Source organism: Marmota flaviventris, chromosome 14 (genome assembly GCF_047511675.1).
Source record: "Marmota flaviventris isolate mMarFla1 chromosome 14, mMarFla1.hap1, whole genome shotgun sequence".
In the NCBI taxonomy this organism is placed as follows: Eukaryota; Metazoa; Chordata; class Mammalia; order Rodentia; family Sciuridae; genus Marmota; species Marmota flaviventris.
In genome coordinates, this window is record NC_092511.1 from 43,860,373 (window position 1) to 43,878,642 (window position 18,270).

An 18,270-nucleotide genomic window follows, 5' to 3' on the forward strand; every position below is an offset into this window, starting at 1 on the left:
GTCCCGCGAAACGTCGGAGAAAGAGACCACCAAGTGACCACTCATGTAATTGGCAGAAGGGGGATTTATTGAACCAGCATGCTGGGGCTCCGTGCCTACTCAAGAAGGGAAAGCAGCCCAGAGCCCTGAGCAGGGGCTGAGCACTGCTTAAGTACACTTTTTGGGGAGGGCGGAGGGCTTTGTATACATCAGAACAAATCATCATGAGGCGCGGGAAAATTGAACAACAACTCCTAAACATGATTAGTTCATTCATTGGCGGGAACAGGTCAGGCTGGAGTGATAGGTCATTCCTAAGGAGGGGGTTACATTTAAACTGATTGGTCCAGGCCCTGCAATGCCTATGTGCGACCACACAGAGCCCTTATTAAACAATCCAAATAGTCAGGGGAAATATTTACTGGGCGGTTCTAAGCATTGTCTTAACAGCTACAGAAATTTCGGGTTTTGCAGGTAGCATAGAAACCTAACAATACCTCCTTTACATTTTAACTCAGACCTTGCAGCTTAGAAACTTTTACAACACCCGGTCTTTTACCCTTTAACTTTTACGCTTTAACTTCAATTTCTTTTACCCTTACAGTGCTAAGGATCAAACCCAGTGTCTCCCACATGCTAGGCAAGCACTTTGCCAAAGCTACAGCCCCAGCCATAGATATTGATTTTTAGTAAACTTAAAAACAGATAATCACATTTACAGAAAGAGTACTTTAAATAAGAGTTAATACTATGCTGACAATGAACTTGGGATTTATTGAGGGTGGAGACATCAGGGTGCTCATAAATGCTTTCCATGTAAATCAGATTTTTTAAAATCTTTTTTTAAGCAGCTATATATTTTTAACAAGTATAATTAACATACAAAAAGCTGCAAAGCATTTTTTTTTTTTGTACCAAGGATTGAACCTAGGGGCACTTAACCACTCCTTATATCCCCAGCCCTTTTTAATTTTTGTTTTGAGACAGGGCGTCCTAAATTGTTTAGAGCCTCACTTAATTGCTGAGGCTGGCCTTGAACTTGAGATCCTCCTGCCTCAGCCTACCAAATTGCTGGGATTACAGGTTTATGCCCGAGGATCTGTTTTATACTCTTGGCCTCTTGACTTTATCATTTTAAGTTCTGGAAGTTCTGGAATGGAGCATTTGCAGTCAAAGGTCGGGGGAGGGTCTCTTAGCATTCTCTTAGCCCTGCAGACCCTTCAGCAAAACTCAGTAATTCTTCCTTGCCTGACACAGCCGTCTTCTTGCACAGCTGTAAGATGCAGCCTCCTCTATCAGTCACAAAGGGAAACCACCAGGGTTCGCCTCAGTCATTTACTGGAGCAGCTGGTTCTGTGGGAGGCTAGCCAGGTGATTTGGAGACCTGTGCACTTGAGACTCCTTGCACTACCTCCAGTGTGTATGCCTAGCAGGGGAAATGCCTTCTGAGTAGACGCCCTGAGTCCTGAGCCAGTGAGAGGCTCTAAGTGGGAGTCTCTACCACAGTTTCCCTCGTATTACCTCTCTTTGTATATAACCTGTTGGTGGGGAATGGTGGGAGTACTTGAGGCTGAGCATGAGGCTTGTGGGTTGATTGCATATTCCAAAGGTTCACGCAGGCCCTTCATGTTTGCTCTGACAAGTCCCCAAAACAAACCCTTTCAATCTCATGATCACTCAAAGGGCTTTAGGAATAATGAAGTACATAGGCTGGGTTTGCAGTCACACATTTCCTCTTAGTGCTGAATACATTGAATGAAATATGGGAATGTTATTAAAAAAAAAAGTTAACTGTTACTTACCTACAGAGAATTTTAATTCCTGATAACCAAATATTTACCCCCTTTATTAAGCAAATTTAGCCAACTAAAGAATAGTTATGTTCACAAATTTATTATTTATTTCTATTCTGCCACCTTTCTGGGTGTCAAAAATCACAGGGTGTTGGACTGGGGATGTGGCTCAAGCGGTAGCGCGCTCACCTGGCATGCGTGTGGCCCGGGTTCGATCCTCAGCACCACATACAAACAAAGATGTTGTGTCCGCTAATAACTAAAAAATAAAAAAAAATATTAAAAATTCTCTCTTCTCTCTCTCTCTCTTTAAAAAAAAATCACAGGGTGGCATTGGTTGCTAAGTATCTTATTGACCTACTTAAGAGCAACCATGGCATTTTCTCTGTTCATGAAGGTCAATTTTCACTAGCATTATAAACCAAATTAACTGAAGGGACTTAATTTCTTTTCAAATAAGTGCTTTTCCGTTTTTTTTTTTCACCCTGTAAATTAGTGACTCTAAAAACTTTGAACTGGAAATTTTAATAATAGAGTAAGGAGATCTAAGCTGCTTTGGAAGTTGTACTTGTCAATTCTATTTTTGGTTTCTTAGGAAAGGAGTTAAAAACAGCTTTTAAGTCCTTGATACATTTCTAATTACATTTCTCTTCCCTCTTTTGAAAGGCTTGTTTTTCTTTAAAAAGGGGTGGGGTTCTTTGTCTCTAGTAATTGGAATATTGGTTTTAAAAATTCATGTTCCCTCCAACCATGGTCATTAAAAATCTATATATAAATGCTTGCAAAGGGCTAACACAAAAGTCAGTGCGTTAGGCAGAACTTTTAAAATTGAGGTTGTTTAGTGTGATCATGAGCTTTATTTGTGAACATATTAGCAACTAAAGTAATAGCCTGGATTGAATTTCCTCCTCCCCAAATCATCACCACTCTGACAATTCTTTCACAGTGTAACCCCTGACAGGGAATGGGTACAGAGACAAACTTGGCCTCACACCTGGAGGAGGAGCTGCGTTCAGTTGAGTGGAAGAAGAGGAGGTAGGGAAATTAAACTTCAGCAATCTCTTGCTGCCTGGGCCCTACAGTTTGTAGCTCATGGACCTTGTGTGTTACAAGGTATACATGTTACCTAACTGATTTCCATTCAGTTACATCTTTTCTTAGATGCTTTAGAGATGAAAAGTGGAAGGAAATAGGAATTTTTCAAATTAGTTGCTTCCTTTTCTGGGGAGTATGAACCAAGGGAAATATCTCAGTCCCTCAGCCTGTTTTTCCTTTTGATGCTTTTACATTGATCAAGTGGTTATTTATTTATTTATTTATTTATGGTACCAGGGATTGAACTCAGGGGCACTTGACTACTGAGCCACATCCCCAGCCCCATTTTGTATTTTATTTTAGAGACAGGGTCTCACTGAGTTGCTTAGCGTTTCCCTTTGGCTGAGGCTGACTTTGAACGCACGATCCTTCTGTGTCAGCCTCGGGATTATTACAGGCGTGCACCACTGTGTCCGGAAGACCAAGTGGTAATAAATGACTCTTTAGTTGCTGTTGCCGAGTTCCAGAAAGATTCTTATTGTGCCTAGCAAACTGTAGGGGCATGGGGAAAGTGCTCCCCATGACTGTCTTTTTGTGCCACTAACACTCCAAGTGTAGGGTGTTCTTAGGGACTTTACCTGGAACATTCTTACCCATCTTCACATGACTGTCTCCTTCTTGTCCCATATCACTTCCCTAAGAGAGGACCTTGCTGGTGTTACTCCCTGTCACTTCACTTTTATTTTCACCATAGTAATTGTTATCATTAAATATTTTTATATTTATTATTTTTTTTAAATCAATCTGTATTTTATTTTATTTTTTTTTATATTTATTTGTTTATTGTTTATTTCCTCCCAGAATCTAAGCTCTGTAAGAATTGGACCTATACCCTGACTTGCTTAAGATTGATCCCCATCATCAAGAGAAAAATTAAACCATTTTCTGTAAGGGGCCAGATGACAAATAGTTTAGGCTTCACGGGCCAAAGAGTTTCTGTTGCAGCTACTCGACTCTGTCCTTGTCGTCTCAGTGCCGCCACAGGCAGTATGTAAACCCATGAATCAAACTGTGTTCCTTTCTTTGTGGATTCTGACATCTGAATTTCCTATAATCTTCAGGTCATGAATATTGTTCTTTTGATTTTTGTCTAACCATTTAAATATGTAAAAACTGTTCTTAGCTCACAGGATATGCAAAAAGAGGTGGCAAGCTAGATTTGCTGACCCCTGAGGAAGAACATTGGCTAGCACTTATTGCAATTATTATTATAATGAATGAGTTGATCAAAAAGGGAAAGGAAGGAATTTTCACATGAAGAAATTAATACATTTAATCCTGAAAGTAGAGTGAGAGAATATTCCTCTAAATTAATCCTAAATAAATAGAATGTTCTGGAAGAATAAGAATCATATCCTCTCTTTTGATATTCTCTATCAAAGAGTATGTGTGGCAAACTGAGCCTAAGTTGAGTCAAATATGCATAACTTTTAGATTCTTTTGGGTGAATAATAATAGCTGTCAATGGAATTTGTGGTGGCATGGTTAGCTGCTCTCTCACAAAATAGCTACCAGATAATAATAAAAGCAGGGTTCAGGCAAAATTCAGGTACAAAGACAGGGTATTCATTAATCAAACATTGATTATCAAGTGACCCAAAGCAATTCATTCAGAATTTCTGAAAATCCAGTGAGGTCCCAGTACTGTTTTCTTGTATGTGCTTTGAGTCATTGTTATAGTCTACTTGTGCTGCTGTAACAAAATATCTGAGACTGAGAAATTTATGAAGGATAGAAATTTGTTTTCTCACAGTTCTGGATGTCGGAATGTCAAGATCTAGAGGCTGGCCTAGCAAATTCTGTTGTTTCCTGAGGCTTGCTCTCTGCTTCCAAGATGACTCCTTGTTGCTATGTCTTCTGGAGGAAGGGAACACTGTATCCTCATATATGAGAAAGTGGACGGGCAAGAGCAAGTTTCTTCTAAAAAACCTTAATCCCACTAATGAGGGAGAAGTCCTTATGGTCTAATTGCCTTTTAATGGCCCCACCTCTTAATGCCATCACATTAGCTATTAAGTTTCAACACCTGAATTTTGGAGGAGATACATGATGCATGCTATGAATTGAATGCATACAAAATACATTGAAAGCAGACATGACATTCTAGAGGCAGGATCCTGTAGTCAGAACTCCTGTGAAACCAAGAGCTGGCTATGGGAATAATTAGAGACTAAAATCTCTGATGTTGTATCTAATGGTGATGCATAAGCATCATTGGATTCTCATGTAATGTTTGTGCAAGGACTGGGAAGTGTTTAAATCATTTGAGCCAATCTACATATCTCAAAGACCTTTAATTCCACCAACAATAATTTGTTTAGAACATTTGTCATGCCAATTAAAAAGTCACTAAATAACCAATTAAAACCCACTTTTGACAAGGAAGTATGCTAATTAACAATGAATTATTGATCTGGGTGGCAGAAGGATTTGTTGATGCTCTTTTTGAATGTGTCTAAAAAAATATAATGTTAGCTGACCCCTCTGGATGATGTTTCTTGATAGAAAGTTATCTGACTATCCCTGATCATACTGATTAAACTGAAGTATTAATGGACATCATAATAATGGTCTATGCTCTGACTTCATTTCTTATACTCTTCTGTGGACACCGACCTTTGGTCATTTACATCTACATTCCAGTGGGAATCACAAGGGAAGAGAATGATTTGTTCTAAGTCTACCAGGAATGTGAAGATTACCAAAAAAGAACAACTCTAATCCCTCCTTTTTTTAAAATCTTTTTTATTTCAATTTTTTTAGTTGTAGATGGATACAATATCTTTGTTTATTTATTTTTATGAAGGCACCATTTATGAGAAACAGGCCCCTACTAGACTTTGAATCAATTGACACCTTGATCTTAGAATTCCTAACCTCCAGAACTATGAGCAATACATTTCTGTTGTTTATAAACCACCAGTCTCAAGTATTTTGTTATATTAGCCTCAATTGACTAAGAAATCCCTCTAGCATAAAAACTATATATTTTTTAGTGTCTTTGAAATTTGCATGGCTACATAAATAATTCTGGCCAATGGAACATGAATGAGTGAATTAATGGGTATACTGTTTGGACTGTGCCCTTGAAAGCAAAGGGCATGCTCTCTACCATTGTTTTCCCTACTTCCTGCTGAAATTTGGATATGAAGACAAGATTTGCAACCGCCATCTTGAACCAATAGATGGAAGTTGTACACTGAGGGTGGCAGAAGAACCAGATGTAAAGGGCCAAGTCCCTAATAGTAGGTGAGCTATCATGCTGGGGGAAGACTGCTAGTTTGAACTTTTGCAGGACAGAGAAATAAACTCCAATTTATTTAAGCCATCATTTAAGTCTCTCTGTTACAACATCTTAATTGCTCTGTATCCTAATATAATATTTGTTCTACAACATTTGGAACAGAGAAGTATAAATAAAGAAACAAAAGCTGGAAAAGACTTTTCCACAATTCTGTCTCCCAGAGTCAACCATTGTTAACTGCCATCCTAGTGGATATTGTGGTGTGTCCCCCAGACACTCCTTCAGAATGACACGCTCGGTCCCCCAGTGCCAGCAGTGTTGGCTGATAATGGCTCTATCTAGGTATTACTTTTGGTCTCATGGAGGAAGCCTGCATCCAATAACCCATTGTTGAGGGGGTATAAAGCCCCACCTCCTTGCTTCCATTGGTATAACTCTGAAAGGCCATCCCAACTCTAGATCCCCAAGCATGAATGGTATTTAAGGCCTCTGTTGCAACCACATTACTTTACCCTCTCCCTCTGGCAATCCTGCTTCTCTCTCCACCCACCACACTGTTCCCAAGGGCATTCCATAACAAGTCTCCCACATTGAAATTTCTGGCTCTGAGATGAGCCATGAGACTTGACCTATGTCCTATGTATATTAACAAATTAGATTATAGTACATCACTGTGTTTTTCACTGAATGTTGTACTGGGTATTCTCCAGGTGTCCCTCCAGATCCACACTCCACCCCTCTCTACCCAGCTCTGTTGGGGTGGCTCACCTCTGTGAACTACATCAGTGAGTTTCCTTGCCCTCTGTCTACTGGTTGGATGCCACCTATAGAAGGGACTGACAGGAGATCATAGAAAGACTGAGGTGTTTGTTTCCCATCATGTTTGCCAGACCGTGGGTTGAAAGAGGTATTTTTCTTCTAAGTCCACAGCTCCTGCCATGAGCCCGCTGTACAGCTAGGCGTGCTGTGTTTTGCTCAGTGAATTGTTTCCTCCCTCCCCTTTCAGGCCTAGGAGTGACTCCCCAGTGTGACTAGCCCTGGGATGCTTCACTGTCTCTCCTTGTTTTCCTTTATCCAATTGCCTGCACCTTTGCAAACAGTCACTCTTCTCAATCACCTTGTGTGAATGTACCATCTATGTCCTGACAGAACCATGACAGATACAAAGATGAACTGAAAACATTTCCCTACTTCCCAAGAATTCTTTGAAAACATGATTTTCATTGGCCACATACAATTCTGTCATGTAGACTTAACCAGTATTTCTAGAGCTAATTCCCCATTATTGAAGTGTATATAAAATTTTACACTGATTTTTATCATAACATATCAAAACATTTATTATGCCATTAAAAACTACCAATAAACACATTTTAAAAATGACTGTTGTATTATGAGTAGACCATGTACCTTGAATTGTTTATTTAATAGCGACAAGAGATTTACTCTATTTCATCGGATTTCTTTTGTGTAGTGTTTACAATGACTAAGGAAATATGTTTTCAAGATAGTTGGATGGCTGCACTCGGGAGCTTCTGCAGAATAAAGCAAGGTTGTGCCCAAAGCTCACCACTTTAAGGTCTGAAGTTCTAGGCTCTTAAAACAACGGAACTAACTGGTATAAACACACTTTCACTTGAATCCAAGGTCTTTTTTATTTTCTGGGTGAGGCTGTGTTTGGATGCTGCATAACGTACTTGGTGACCCTTTCATATTTCTGTGTGCTTGTAATTCTAGGAAAAATACAAAGCATTTATTAGAGAGGATTTAAGAGAGAATATAGTTTGATCACCATGTAGCTTGCGTAAGAATAGCACCATAATCCAAAACACATGAGAATTGTAGGTTTTTTGAGGAAAGAGAATTGAGAATGGAAATAGCTCCCTTATTCAATGACCCTTGGTAAGGTCTTATATTTGTTTGGCTGCTGTAATAAAGTGCTATGGGCTGGGTGGCTGTAAACAACAGAAATGTAATTCTCACAATTCTGGAGGCTGGGAAGCCCAACATCAAGGTGCTAGTAAATGCATAGTCTGGTGAAACCTGCTTCTTCTGTTTTTATGGACAGCTGTCTTCTTACTGTGTCTTCCCGTTAGAAGAGGAAATGAAGCTCTCCAGGGCTTATTTTCAAAGGGCACCAATCCCATTCACTAGTGCTCTACCATCTTTTCTTAATCACCTCCAAATATCCCACCTACAAATACTTCACATTGGGGATTGGGTTTCAACATATGAATTTTGGGGGGACACAAACAGATAAGAACAGCTCTCCTTTCTTAGATTAACCTCCTTCTAGTATTAGAGGAAGGATTTGAGTCAATGTGCTCATCCATTCAATAACTATTTATTGAGAACTACCACATTCAAAGCACCAGGATATGGCTATTAAAAATAACCTGAAAAATCACCTTCTCTTAGCACTCCTCTGTCAGAGGACTCACATAATTAACAAGTAAACAAATAAACAAGATAATTATGAATTGTTTCAAGTCCTAGAAGGAAATAAATGATATCATGAATGAGAGTATATGGGGCAGACTTCAGATGGCATGGTCAGGGATAAATATTCATTTTATTGGGCCTGGGGTTGGTTACATGTTTGAGGGGTGGGAGATAACTAGTAGTTCAGCTTCATGACTTTGTGGAAGTTTCTGTTTTTCTTTGGTATTGGGGATTGAACTGAGGGGCACTTGACCACTGAGGCACATCCCCAGCCCTTTTTTGTATTTTTATTTAGAGACAGGGTCTCACTGAGTTGCTTAGTGCCTCTCTGTTACTGAGGCTGGCTTTGAATTCATGATCCTCCTGATTTAGCCTCCCAAGACACTGGGATTACAGGTGTGTGCCACCATACCCAGCCCTGTGCAAGTTTCTTAACCTTTCTGAATATAGTGACAGGTTGAAAATAATATAATAAAAACATTAAGAACATAATAATCTCTATTACTTACAATAGTTGTGGAATTCAGTCAGAGAAAACCCTAACATTTTAAGCATTACTTTCTGATAGGTTCTAAATAATATTAATTTCCTGTTAATCTCTTTTAAAATCATATATGATCTGAATTTGGTAAAACTCATTCTCCATTTACCTAATATCAGGAAACTGTTATGTCTGTACATCTTTGAATCAATTTAATTCATCAAATATTTATTGAGCACTTACCATGTGCCTGTCTCTGGTGCTATAACAGTGAATAAAATAGACACTGTCTCTGCCTTGCCAGAGTTTCCTTATTGATCTTATTTAGCTGTGACACTCAAAGCCATATTTTACCACTGTTCCTCCTAACACTAGTATTGACTTTTCACCCCACTGGAATACACATTTTTGTGTTGAACGTTTTTAAAATTGTGAAATAAAATAAACACGTAAAAAGTATTTAAAACATAGGTCATGAATCTTAAAATCTGATGGACCCTCTCTTATAAAACCCTAAGTGCTAATTTATGTGCTTCTCATAAACTTCTATAATCCCTCCCTAAAAGTAACAAGGGAAACAAAAAAATAGAAGATAAAATTTCTGACCATTTGTTGCCAGGACAGTCTCATTTCTAGATTGTCTCAGACTGGAAGGAGCAGAGTAGGGTTTTTTGTTTGTTTTTTGTACCAGGGATTGAACTCAGGGATGCTTAACCACTGAGCTACATCCCCAATCCTTTTTATGTTTTATTTTTAGACAGGGTCTTACTGAGTTGCTTAGGACCTTGCTAGGTTGCTGAGGCTGGCTTTGAACTTGTAATCTTCCTGCCTCAGCCTCCCGAGCCGCTGGGATTACAGGATGCGTCAACATGCCCCGCAAACAAGGTTTAATCATACAAAGACACAACTTGAAGTGACTGAATTTAGAACAGTTGGTTTAACAAGGTGCAAGTCACCCCTCCCCCTGGCTTATTGTTTTCTTTAGTGGTAGTGCCCACGTTGGTGTGGACTCAGCTTCTCCAAAACTTGCCTGGGAAGACCAGGCTACCTAGCTCTGGAAAGATCTCATGTGGAAAATAATAAGGAATATCAGTATTAAGCCAATATGAAGCCACAATATTTAATAATGCACTGCTAAAGGCAAATCCAACTCAGGCTAGGAATAAAATGAGTATCTGCCATCACCACTATTGTTTGGAGAGTCCAAGACAGTACAATAAAAAAGCCAAGGAAGGAATACACATTATAAAGTAGGAGAAAGGATTATCCCTCTTGGCATTTTATATCATTGACTACTTAGGAGTCCCCCCTCCACCCACACACAAAAAATCAACAGAAAAACAAGTAGGACTAATAGGAATTCAACAAATAAGATAAATTTGCACAATTCAGTAGCTGCTTTGTGTTCCAATGAGATGGATTTGACTTTACTGGCCACTATACCAACTCCCAGATACAGGAGTAAATATGATATGGTGTTCATCTGGTCATGGCCCCAGAGTCCCTGGGTGCCATGATAATCTGATGAGCATGTACTTTAGGCAGAATGAATAAGAAACATTGGGAGAATGAAGCCTGCTTCCTACAAGAGTTGCTGGGCTGGGATATGATTGGATGGTCAATAACCACCTTACTCTGATATCCCTTGTTCTGTAGATCAGCCACGAATAAAGCCACATATAACCCCAGACCTGGTACATCCCTAACAACTGTAGAGGCTGGTTGAGTTCATAAATGGAGGCCCACCAACCTTATATTTAAATATTGACTTTTTTTAAAAAAATTAACTTTTAAGTTAAGCTGATAGGTTATTAAATGAAATATGTCTTATACGCCTGCCTTGATAAATAACCCTTCCATGGCACCAAAGCTGAAAATGCAGAAAGCTGTGGTTTCTATGACTGTAAGTTAGTAACATATATGGTTTTTTAAAAATATTTTTTAGTTTTTTTAGGTGGACACAATATCTTTATTTTATATGGTAGTGAGGATCGAACCCAGTGCCTCACGCATGCCAGGCGAGCGCGCTACCACTTGAGCCACATCCCCAACCCAATGTCTATGCTTCAGTCAGCGTTTTTGCTGCTGTGACTAAAAGACCTGAGAAGAACAATTTTGAAGGAGGAAAAGTTTATTTGAGGTCTCATGGTTTCAGAGGTCGCAGTCCATAGACAGCTGGCTCCATTCTTTGGAGCTCAAGGTGAGGCAGGACATCATGGTGGAAGAGTGTGGTAGAGGGAAATGGCTCACATGGTGATCAGAAAACAGAGCTCCTCTCAACAAGGACAAAATATATATCCAAAGACATACTACTGCCAGGGATCCCCTCTTTCAGCGTAACCTACTTGCTTATAGTTACCACCCAGTTAATCCCTATCAGGAGATTAATTCACTGATTGGGCTAAGGCTCTCATACTCTAATCATTGCACCTCTAAACCTTCTTGCATTGTCTCACACATGATCTTTTGGGGGATAACACATATCTAAACCATAGCAATGTAGCATGATTAATTTTAATAACTATGCACGTTGGTGTGTTCTGATGACTTGTCAGCATTTTGGAATGAGTGGCATTATAAAATAATGTGTGAATCATAGTTTATAAAATTTATTTTCCTTTCATTTTGGCAAAATGACTAATTTTATTATTATAATCAATATATTTATTTAATTTTGTTGTGTTCACAGTAATGACATAAAATATTAAAAAATGTAATTCTATTCAAATTGAATACATTTTTATAAAAATATAAAGTAATTGCAGAAATTTGATAGAGAAATGTTTATCCTTGGGGCTGGGGATGTGGCTCAAGCGGTAACGTGCTCGCCTGGCATGCGCAGTGCACTGGGTTCGATCCTCAGCACCACATAAAAATAAAATAAAGATGTTGTGTCCACCAAGAACTAAAAAAAAAATAAATATTGAAAAATTCTCTCTCTCTCTCTCTCTGTCTTAAAAAAAGAAATGTTTATCCTTGAAAGTATTTGAAATAATCATTACTATTCAAAGATATTATAAATTTGGTTAATGAATAGCAAATATCTAAATAAAATTATTTAAATAAACTTGAACATTTAAAATTTCATCCTTTGAAAATTTAATTTTATAGTTTAGTCTTATTATAGTGAAATAATAAGTTTATATGAATAGTTTTATATGAAAATATATATATATATATAGTTTTTATATGAACTGTTATATGAAAATAAAACTGTTCTTAATTTTAATGCTAAATGATCCTCGTTAAACCATGTAAAGATTTTGTTATTACATTTTGAGCATACTACATTTACAGACTTACAAATTTAAAAGTAATGAGTTATTTCTCTAGAACCACAAATTGGAAACCACAGAGAAACAAAATGGTAGATGCTCAACACTTCTAGAAAGATATCTCCTTATGCAAGGACCTACTGCATTCATTCTTAGTGGAAGGACTTGGTAAAGTGATTGATTTGTCATTTCTTTCTCCAAAGCATTTCTACCACTTAGACCCTTCTAGTAGTTGGAAGCGAGGTCTGTTTCCAAGGTCACAGGAGTACAACATTTTCTTTTGGGAACACTGTGTAATTGGTTTTTGTCAATTCTACAAAAAGTAGGACATCAATAATTGGAAAAGAAAAGTTAACTGCACACTTTTATCGAGTTAAAGCTTTGGCTTGATCCAGTTTTTTCAAACATGAGACATGCTATTCCAATTGTGAATGTGCTTACCAATTTTTTCTTTTATCAGGAAGTCCAAATTATTATGATACTAAATGAGCAGACTGTGTATTATATCTATTGAGCAGCAAGTACCAGCATCTTCATAGACTGTTATTAGCATTTAATTTTGTTCTTTTTTTCAATTTAGTTTACTTAGAAATTCTGCTGACTTTTCTTTTTCTGTTGCTTTGCAATTTGTAATTAATTTCCTTGTAAATGTAATGTTTGATAAGCCTAATTAGATATGAAAACTGTTTAGATTAGGAATGAATTATCTTCTTTTATAAACCTTTGTAACTTATAAAAATGCTACCCAATAAATGATCTGCTGTGATTGTGATATTACTAAAAGTGTGTATATTCAGAGTTGGCATCAGTAGTGAAAACTAGTGTTTTGTTTTCTGATAATGAATATTCAAGTGGAAATAGAAATAGGGTGAGAACCATGTCAGGTGCCTTGGCTTGTTTGGGGGGCTACCCCAATCTAGATCAGAATAGGGATCCCCAAAATGCAGTGGCTGAACTGTTTAACTCTTTTCTTTTTAGTATAAATTTTAGCAACAGTGTTTTAACTTCACAGAACATGGTGTGCATCTGCCTATAAGTTGGTTTTTCTCTTCTGTTAGCCTTATTAGTTCCTTTAACTAAAAATGCTGCTTTTGTAAGGGAGGCTGAGTGTAGTGCACAGTATAGCACCAGCCACAGACCAGGTTCAGACTAATCCACAGATCTCAGGTTCTTAGACTTCTTTGTTTGCCATAATTAACTGAGAAATTATATTTTATATATCTCCTTTGACATATAGTTATCTTTTATGACTGAGGTTTGTAAAAGTAAGCAAGTGTTAGGAATAGATTTAACTTTATGTCACAGAAAACCAAAGTAATTACTAACTGAACCCACCGAGGTTTGTTTTGCTCTTGAGAAAGTCTGGAGATAGGCAGATCATGGATGGTATGATAGTCTCTACTCACAGGGATCCCAGACTCCGTTCTCCAGCTCACCTTACAGTTGCAATATAGCTGGTGTGACTTGCTATTTATCCTACGTTTAAGATCTTTCCTTTTTTCAAAATGAACCATGGAGATATGATTTATATGGCTCCATTCTGGCATTCAGTATGAACAGTCATTCAGCCAAAACTGAATTTTCTTCTTCTGGTGTGATTTTTAAAAAAGTTTTAAAGGTTTGATGAATTACATTAAATAAATATTTATGAAGCTCATATCATAATCAGGATATTGTTCTACACAGGGTTTCTCAACCTTGGTACTGTTGACATTTAAGGTTGGATAATATGTGTCATCAGGCTTATCCTGAGCAATGTAGGATATTTATAAAGCAACATCTCTCTCTTTCTTTTCTTTTTTTTTTTTTTTTTTGATTGAACCCAGGGGTGCTTTGCCACTAAGCCACAACTCCAGCTGTTTTTTTTATTTTTTATTTTGAGATAGGGTCTTGCTGAATTGTTGAGGTTGGCCTCTAACTTGTAATCTTCCTGCTTTAGCCTCCTGAGTCGCTGGGATTACAGGTGTGTGTGTGCCACCACACCTAGCTTAGCAACATCTCTTACTTCCACCAGTGTGGTCACAAAAATTATCTCCACACATCGCCACATGTTTCCAGGGGAACAAAATTATTCCTAGTTGAGAGCCACTATGCTAGACAATAGCCTGATATTCATTGGAATTGTCTGTTGGTAAAAGTATACCAACATAGTTTAACTAAGTGTCAACTGGACCTTGGTATTATGAACAAAGTAGCATTGGTTGAATTTTTACTGTGTGCTGGACACCATAGTGAGAACTTACATCTGACAGATGAGGAAAGTGAGGCTTACAGGTTTAGTCTTGGGAATGGGCAGTTTGGGTGGTGATCCCGGGAAGCAGAATGAGGGAGGAGAATGAAACAGGAAGAAAAGCCAACACAGTTGATATTGAACTGGGAGCTGGTTACCACAGAGGCCCCAGGGGTACTGTCTCTGAGGAACCATGAAAAATGCATCCCAGTATGATTTCCCTCCCGCACTTGCTAGGTCAGGAAGAAGCTGGGGAACTTATCCATAGACTCCCAGCCCCCATTAGATACCCCCAAGGGCATTGGCTTCCCCCTGCCATTTATTGATAAAAGTGGTGAGCCATATACACAGATCCAATTTTTGAAGAGCTTGTAGTCTTGAGAACCAATTAATTAATCAAGAAATAATAAATTATTATCTGATAGCAGTGACAGTTCTGAGAAGGTAAGGCAAAGGCTGTATGACAGAGGGGCTTAGGACACCCCCTGCTTTAGATGAGGTGGTCATGGAAGGCCTTCCTACAAGGTGATCTGTGAGCTGAGACCCAAATGGCAAGAAGGAGCCTGCAGAACAAAGATCTGGGGTAAAATAATTCTAGACAGAGGGTTTAGCTGAGCAAAGACCCTGGGTCAGGAACACATTTCTTTAGGAACCATTAGAAGGCCGGTGGAGTGGAGGGTTGTGAGAAAGAGGAGGTCCAGGTAGAGGTTTGGATGGGAAGGTTCAGGCCTTGGGCCAGAAGTTCACATTTTGTTCTGGGTTCTGTTGTCTGTTCATTGAAGGGTTTTAAGCAGGGTTCACAGGATCTACTGAGGATTTAAAAAGAGCACTGTGGCTGAGTAGAGAAAGGAGGTGGGCTGGGAAAGAGGGAGCCAGGAGACAGTTAGGAAGGAGCCTGTCCTACTGGTTCTGGCAGGGCCAGCGACATCATGTGTGGGGCTCAATGCAGATGGAAATGGAGGACCTCTGTTCAAAAGGTGGGGGTCGGGGGAGAGTGCCATTAAAGATACTAAAATAGAAAGCTTTTCCTTTTCTTCCTCTCAACTTGTCACAATCTTCCTATGTTTGTTTTAATTTGCTGTCTAATGCCATTTTAAGAAAAGATAATTAAGGTTTAAAATTATTAGTGTGACTTTTACAATTCATCTGTATAGTATACAATCCCAAATTTAAATGCAAATATGAGAACATTTAATTTTTTCAAGTACACTTTTCCTCCTGTCTTCAAGCTATACTTCACCATGGTAGGTCAAGAAGATGTCTCTCCCCGGCCCCCGCTCCTGACCCCCCATTACATCTGCCTGACATTTTTTTGTGGTCCTTTGATCTGAAAACTCAATGTTTTTCCTTCACTTCAGAGTTTGGTGTTTGATCATTGCCTCTACTGTGTTCTCTTTCTGGAAATCCTGGCATTTGCATATTGAATCTGTCCTCCACACCTCTTGTATTTTCACCAGTGTTTTATATTTCTTTGTAATTCTTGTTTTGTGATATGATAGTTTATTTCTTTCATCTCTCAGTTTACTTGTTTGGTTTACAGTGCTAACCACTTATTTCACTTCCTCTGTTGAAACTTAAGCTACAGATTTTGGTTTCTTTTAGGCACCTCTACCTTCCCCCATGAGTTTTTGTAGCTATTCTTTGTGTGTATTCCCTTAAACATTTTATTTTTTTTTGTTCTTTTGTCCCATTGTGTATATATGCCACATTTTTTTTTTATCCATTCATCTATTGAAGGGCATCTAGGTTGGTTCCACAGTTTATCTATTGTGAATTGTGCTGCTATAAACATTGTTGTGGCTGTGTCCCAATAATATGCTGTCTTTATGTCTTTTGGGTATAGACCAAGGAGAGGGAGAGCTGGGTTAAACGGTGTTTCCGTTCCCAGTTTTCAAAGGAATCTCCATACTGCTTTCCATATTGGCTCCACCAGTTTGCAGTCCCACCAGCAATGTATGAGTGTGCCTTTTTCCCCTGCATCCTCACCAACACTTATTGTTGTTTGTCTTCATAATAGCTGCCATTCTGACTGGAGTGAGATGAAATCTTATAGTTTTGATTTGCATTTCTCTAATTGCTAGTGATGATGAACTTTTTAAAATATATTTGTTGATTGACTGTGTATCATCTTCTAAGAAGTCTCTTCAGGTCCTTGGCCCATTTATTGATTAGGTTATTTGTTTTTTCAGTACTTAGCTTTTTGAGTTCTTTATATACCCTAGACATTAGTACTCTATCTGATGTGTGAGGGGTAAATATTTGCTCCCAGGATGTAGGCTCTCTATTCACCTCACAGATTGTTTCTTTTGCTGAGAAGAAACTTTTTAGTTTGAGTCCATTCCATTTATTGATTTTTGATTTTAAATCTTATGCTATAGGAGTCTTATTAAGGAAGTTGGGGTTTAATCCCACATGATGAAGATTAGGGCCTACTTTTTCTTCTATTAGATGCAGAGTCTCTGGTTTAATTCCTAGGTCCTTGATCCATTTTGAGTTAAGTTTTGTGCATGGTGAGAGATAAGGGTTTAATTTCATTTTATTGCATATGGATTTCCAGTTTTCCCAGCACCATTTGTTGAAGATGCTCTTTTCTCCAGTGCATATTTTTGGCAACTTTGTCTAATATAAGATAATTATAATTTTGTGGGTTAGTCTCTGTGTTCTCTCTTCTGTACCATTGGTCTACCAGTCTGTTTTGGTGCCAATACCATGCTGTTTTTGTTACTATTGCTCTGTAGTATAGTTCAAGATCTGATATAGCAATGCCACCTGCTTCACTCTTCCTGCTAAGGATTGCTTTAGCTATTCTGGATCTCTTATTTTTCCAGATGAATTTTATGATTGCTTTTTCTATTTCTGTGAGGAATGTCATTGGGATTTTGATCGGAATTGCATTAAATCTGTATAGTGCTTTTGGTAGTATGGTCATTTTGATAATATTAATTCTGCCTACCCAAGAGCAAGGTAGATCTTTCCATCTTCTAAGGCTTTCTTTTATTTCTTTCTTTAGGGTTTTGTAGTTTTCAGAACTTCTGTAGTTTTCACCTCTTTCGTTAAGTTGATTCCTAGGTATCTTTTTCTTTTCTTTTTTTTTTTTTTGAGGTTATTATGAATGGGGTAGTTTTCCTCATTTCCTTCTCAGAGGATTTGTCACTGATATTCAGAAATGCCTTTGATTTATGGGTGTTGATTTTATATCCTGCTACTTTGCTTAATTTATTTACTAGTTCTAGAAGTTTTCTGGTGGAGTTTTTTGGTCTTCTAGGTATAGAATCATATCATCAGCAAATAGTGCTAAATTAAGTTCTTCTTTTCCTATACATATCCCTTTAATTTCTGTCTAATTGCTCTGGCAAGTGTTTCAAGAACTATGTTGAATAGAAATGGTGAAAGAGGGCATCCCTATCTTATTCCAGTTTTTAGAGGGAATGTCTTCAATTTTTCTCCATTTAGAATGATGTTGGCCTGAGGCTTATTGTAGGTAGCCTTTACAATGTTGAGATATGTTTCTGTTATCCCTAGTTTTTCTAATGTTTTGAACATAAAGGGGTGCTGTATTTTGTCAAATGCTTTTTCGGCATCTATTAGATGATCATATGATTCTTATCTTTAAGTCTATTGATGTGATGAATTACATTTATTGATTTCCTTATGTTGAACCATCCTTGCATCTCTGGGATGAATACCACTTGATATATTTCTGTATTCGATTTGTCAAAATTTTATTGAGA

The 18,270-nt window shown here is 38.0% G+C and overlaps 1 protein-coding gene across 3 annotated transcripts in view; it reads left to right on the forward strand.

Moving 5' to 3' along the window:
* Acyp2 (acylphosphatase 2) overlaps nt 1-18,270 on the forward strand; it is a 178,057-nt gene that overhangs the window by 52,928 nt on the left and 106,859 nt on the right. Inside the window, exon 4 of one of the 3 annotated variants that reach the window (XM_071601236.1) lies at nt 2,719-2,807. The exons of the other annotated variants lie outside the window; for them this stretch is intronic. Within the exon in view, the coding sequence (XP_071457337.1) occupies nt 2,719-2,807 (89 nt within the window). The remainder of the gene's footprint in view (nt 1-2,718; nt 2,808-18,270) is intronic. 3 annotated transcript variants of the gene reach the window in all.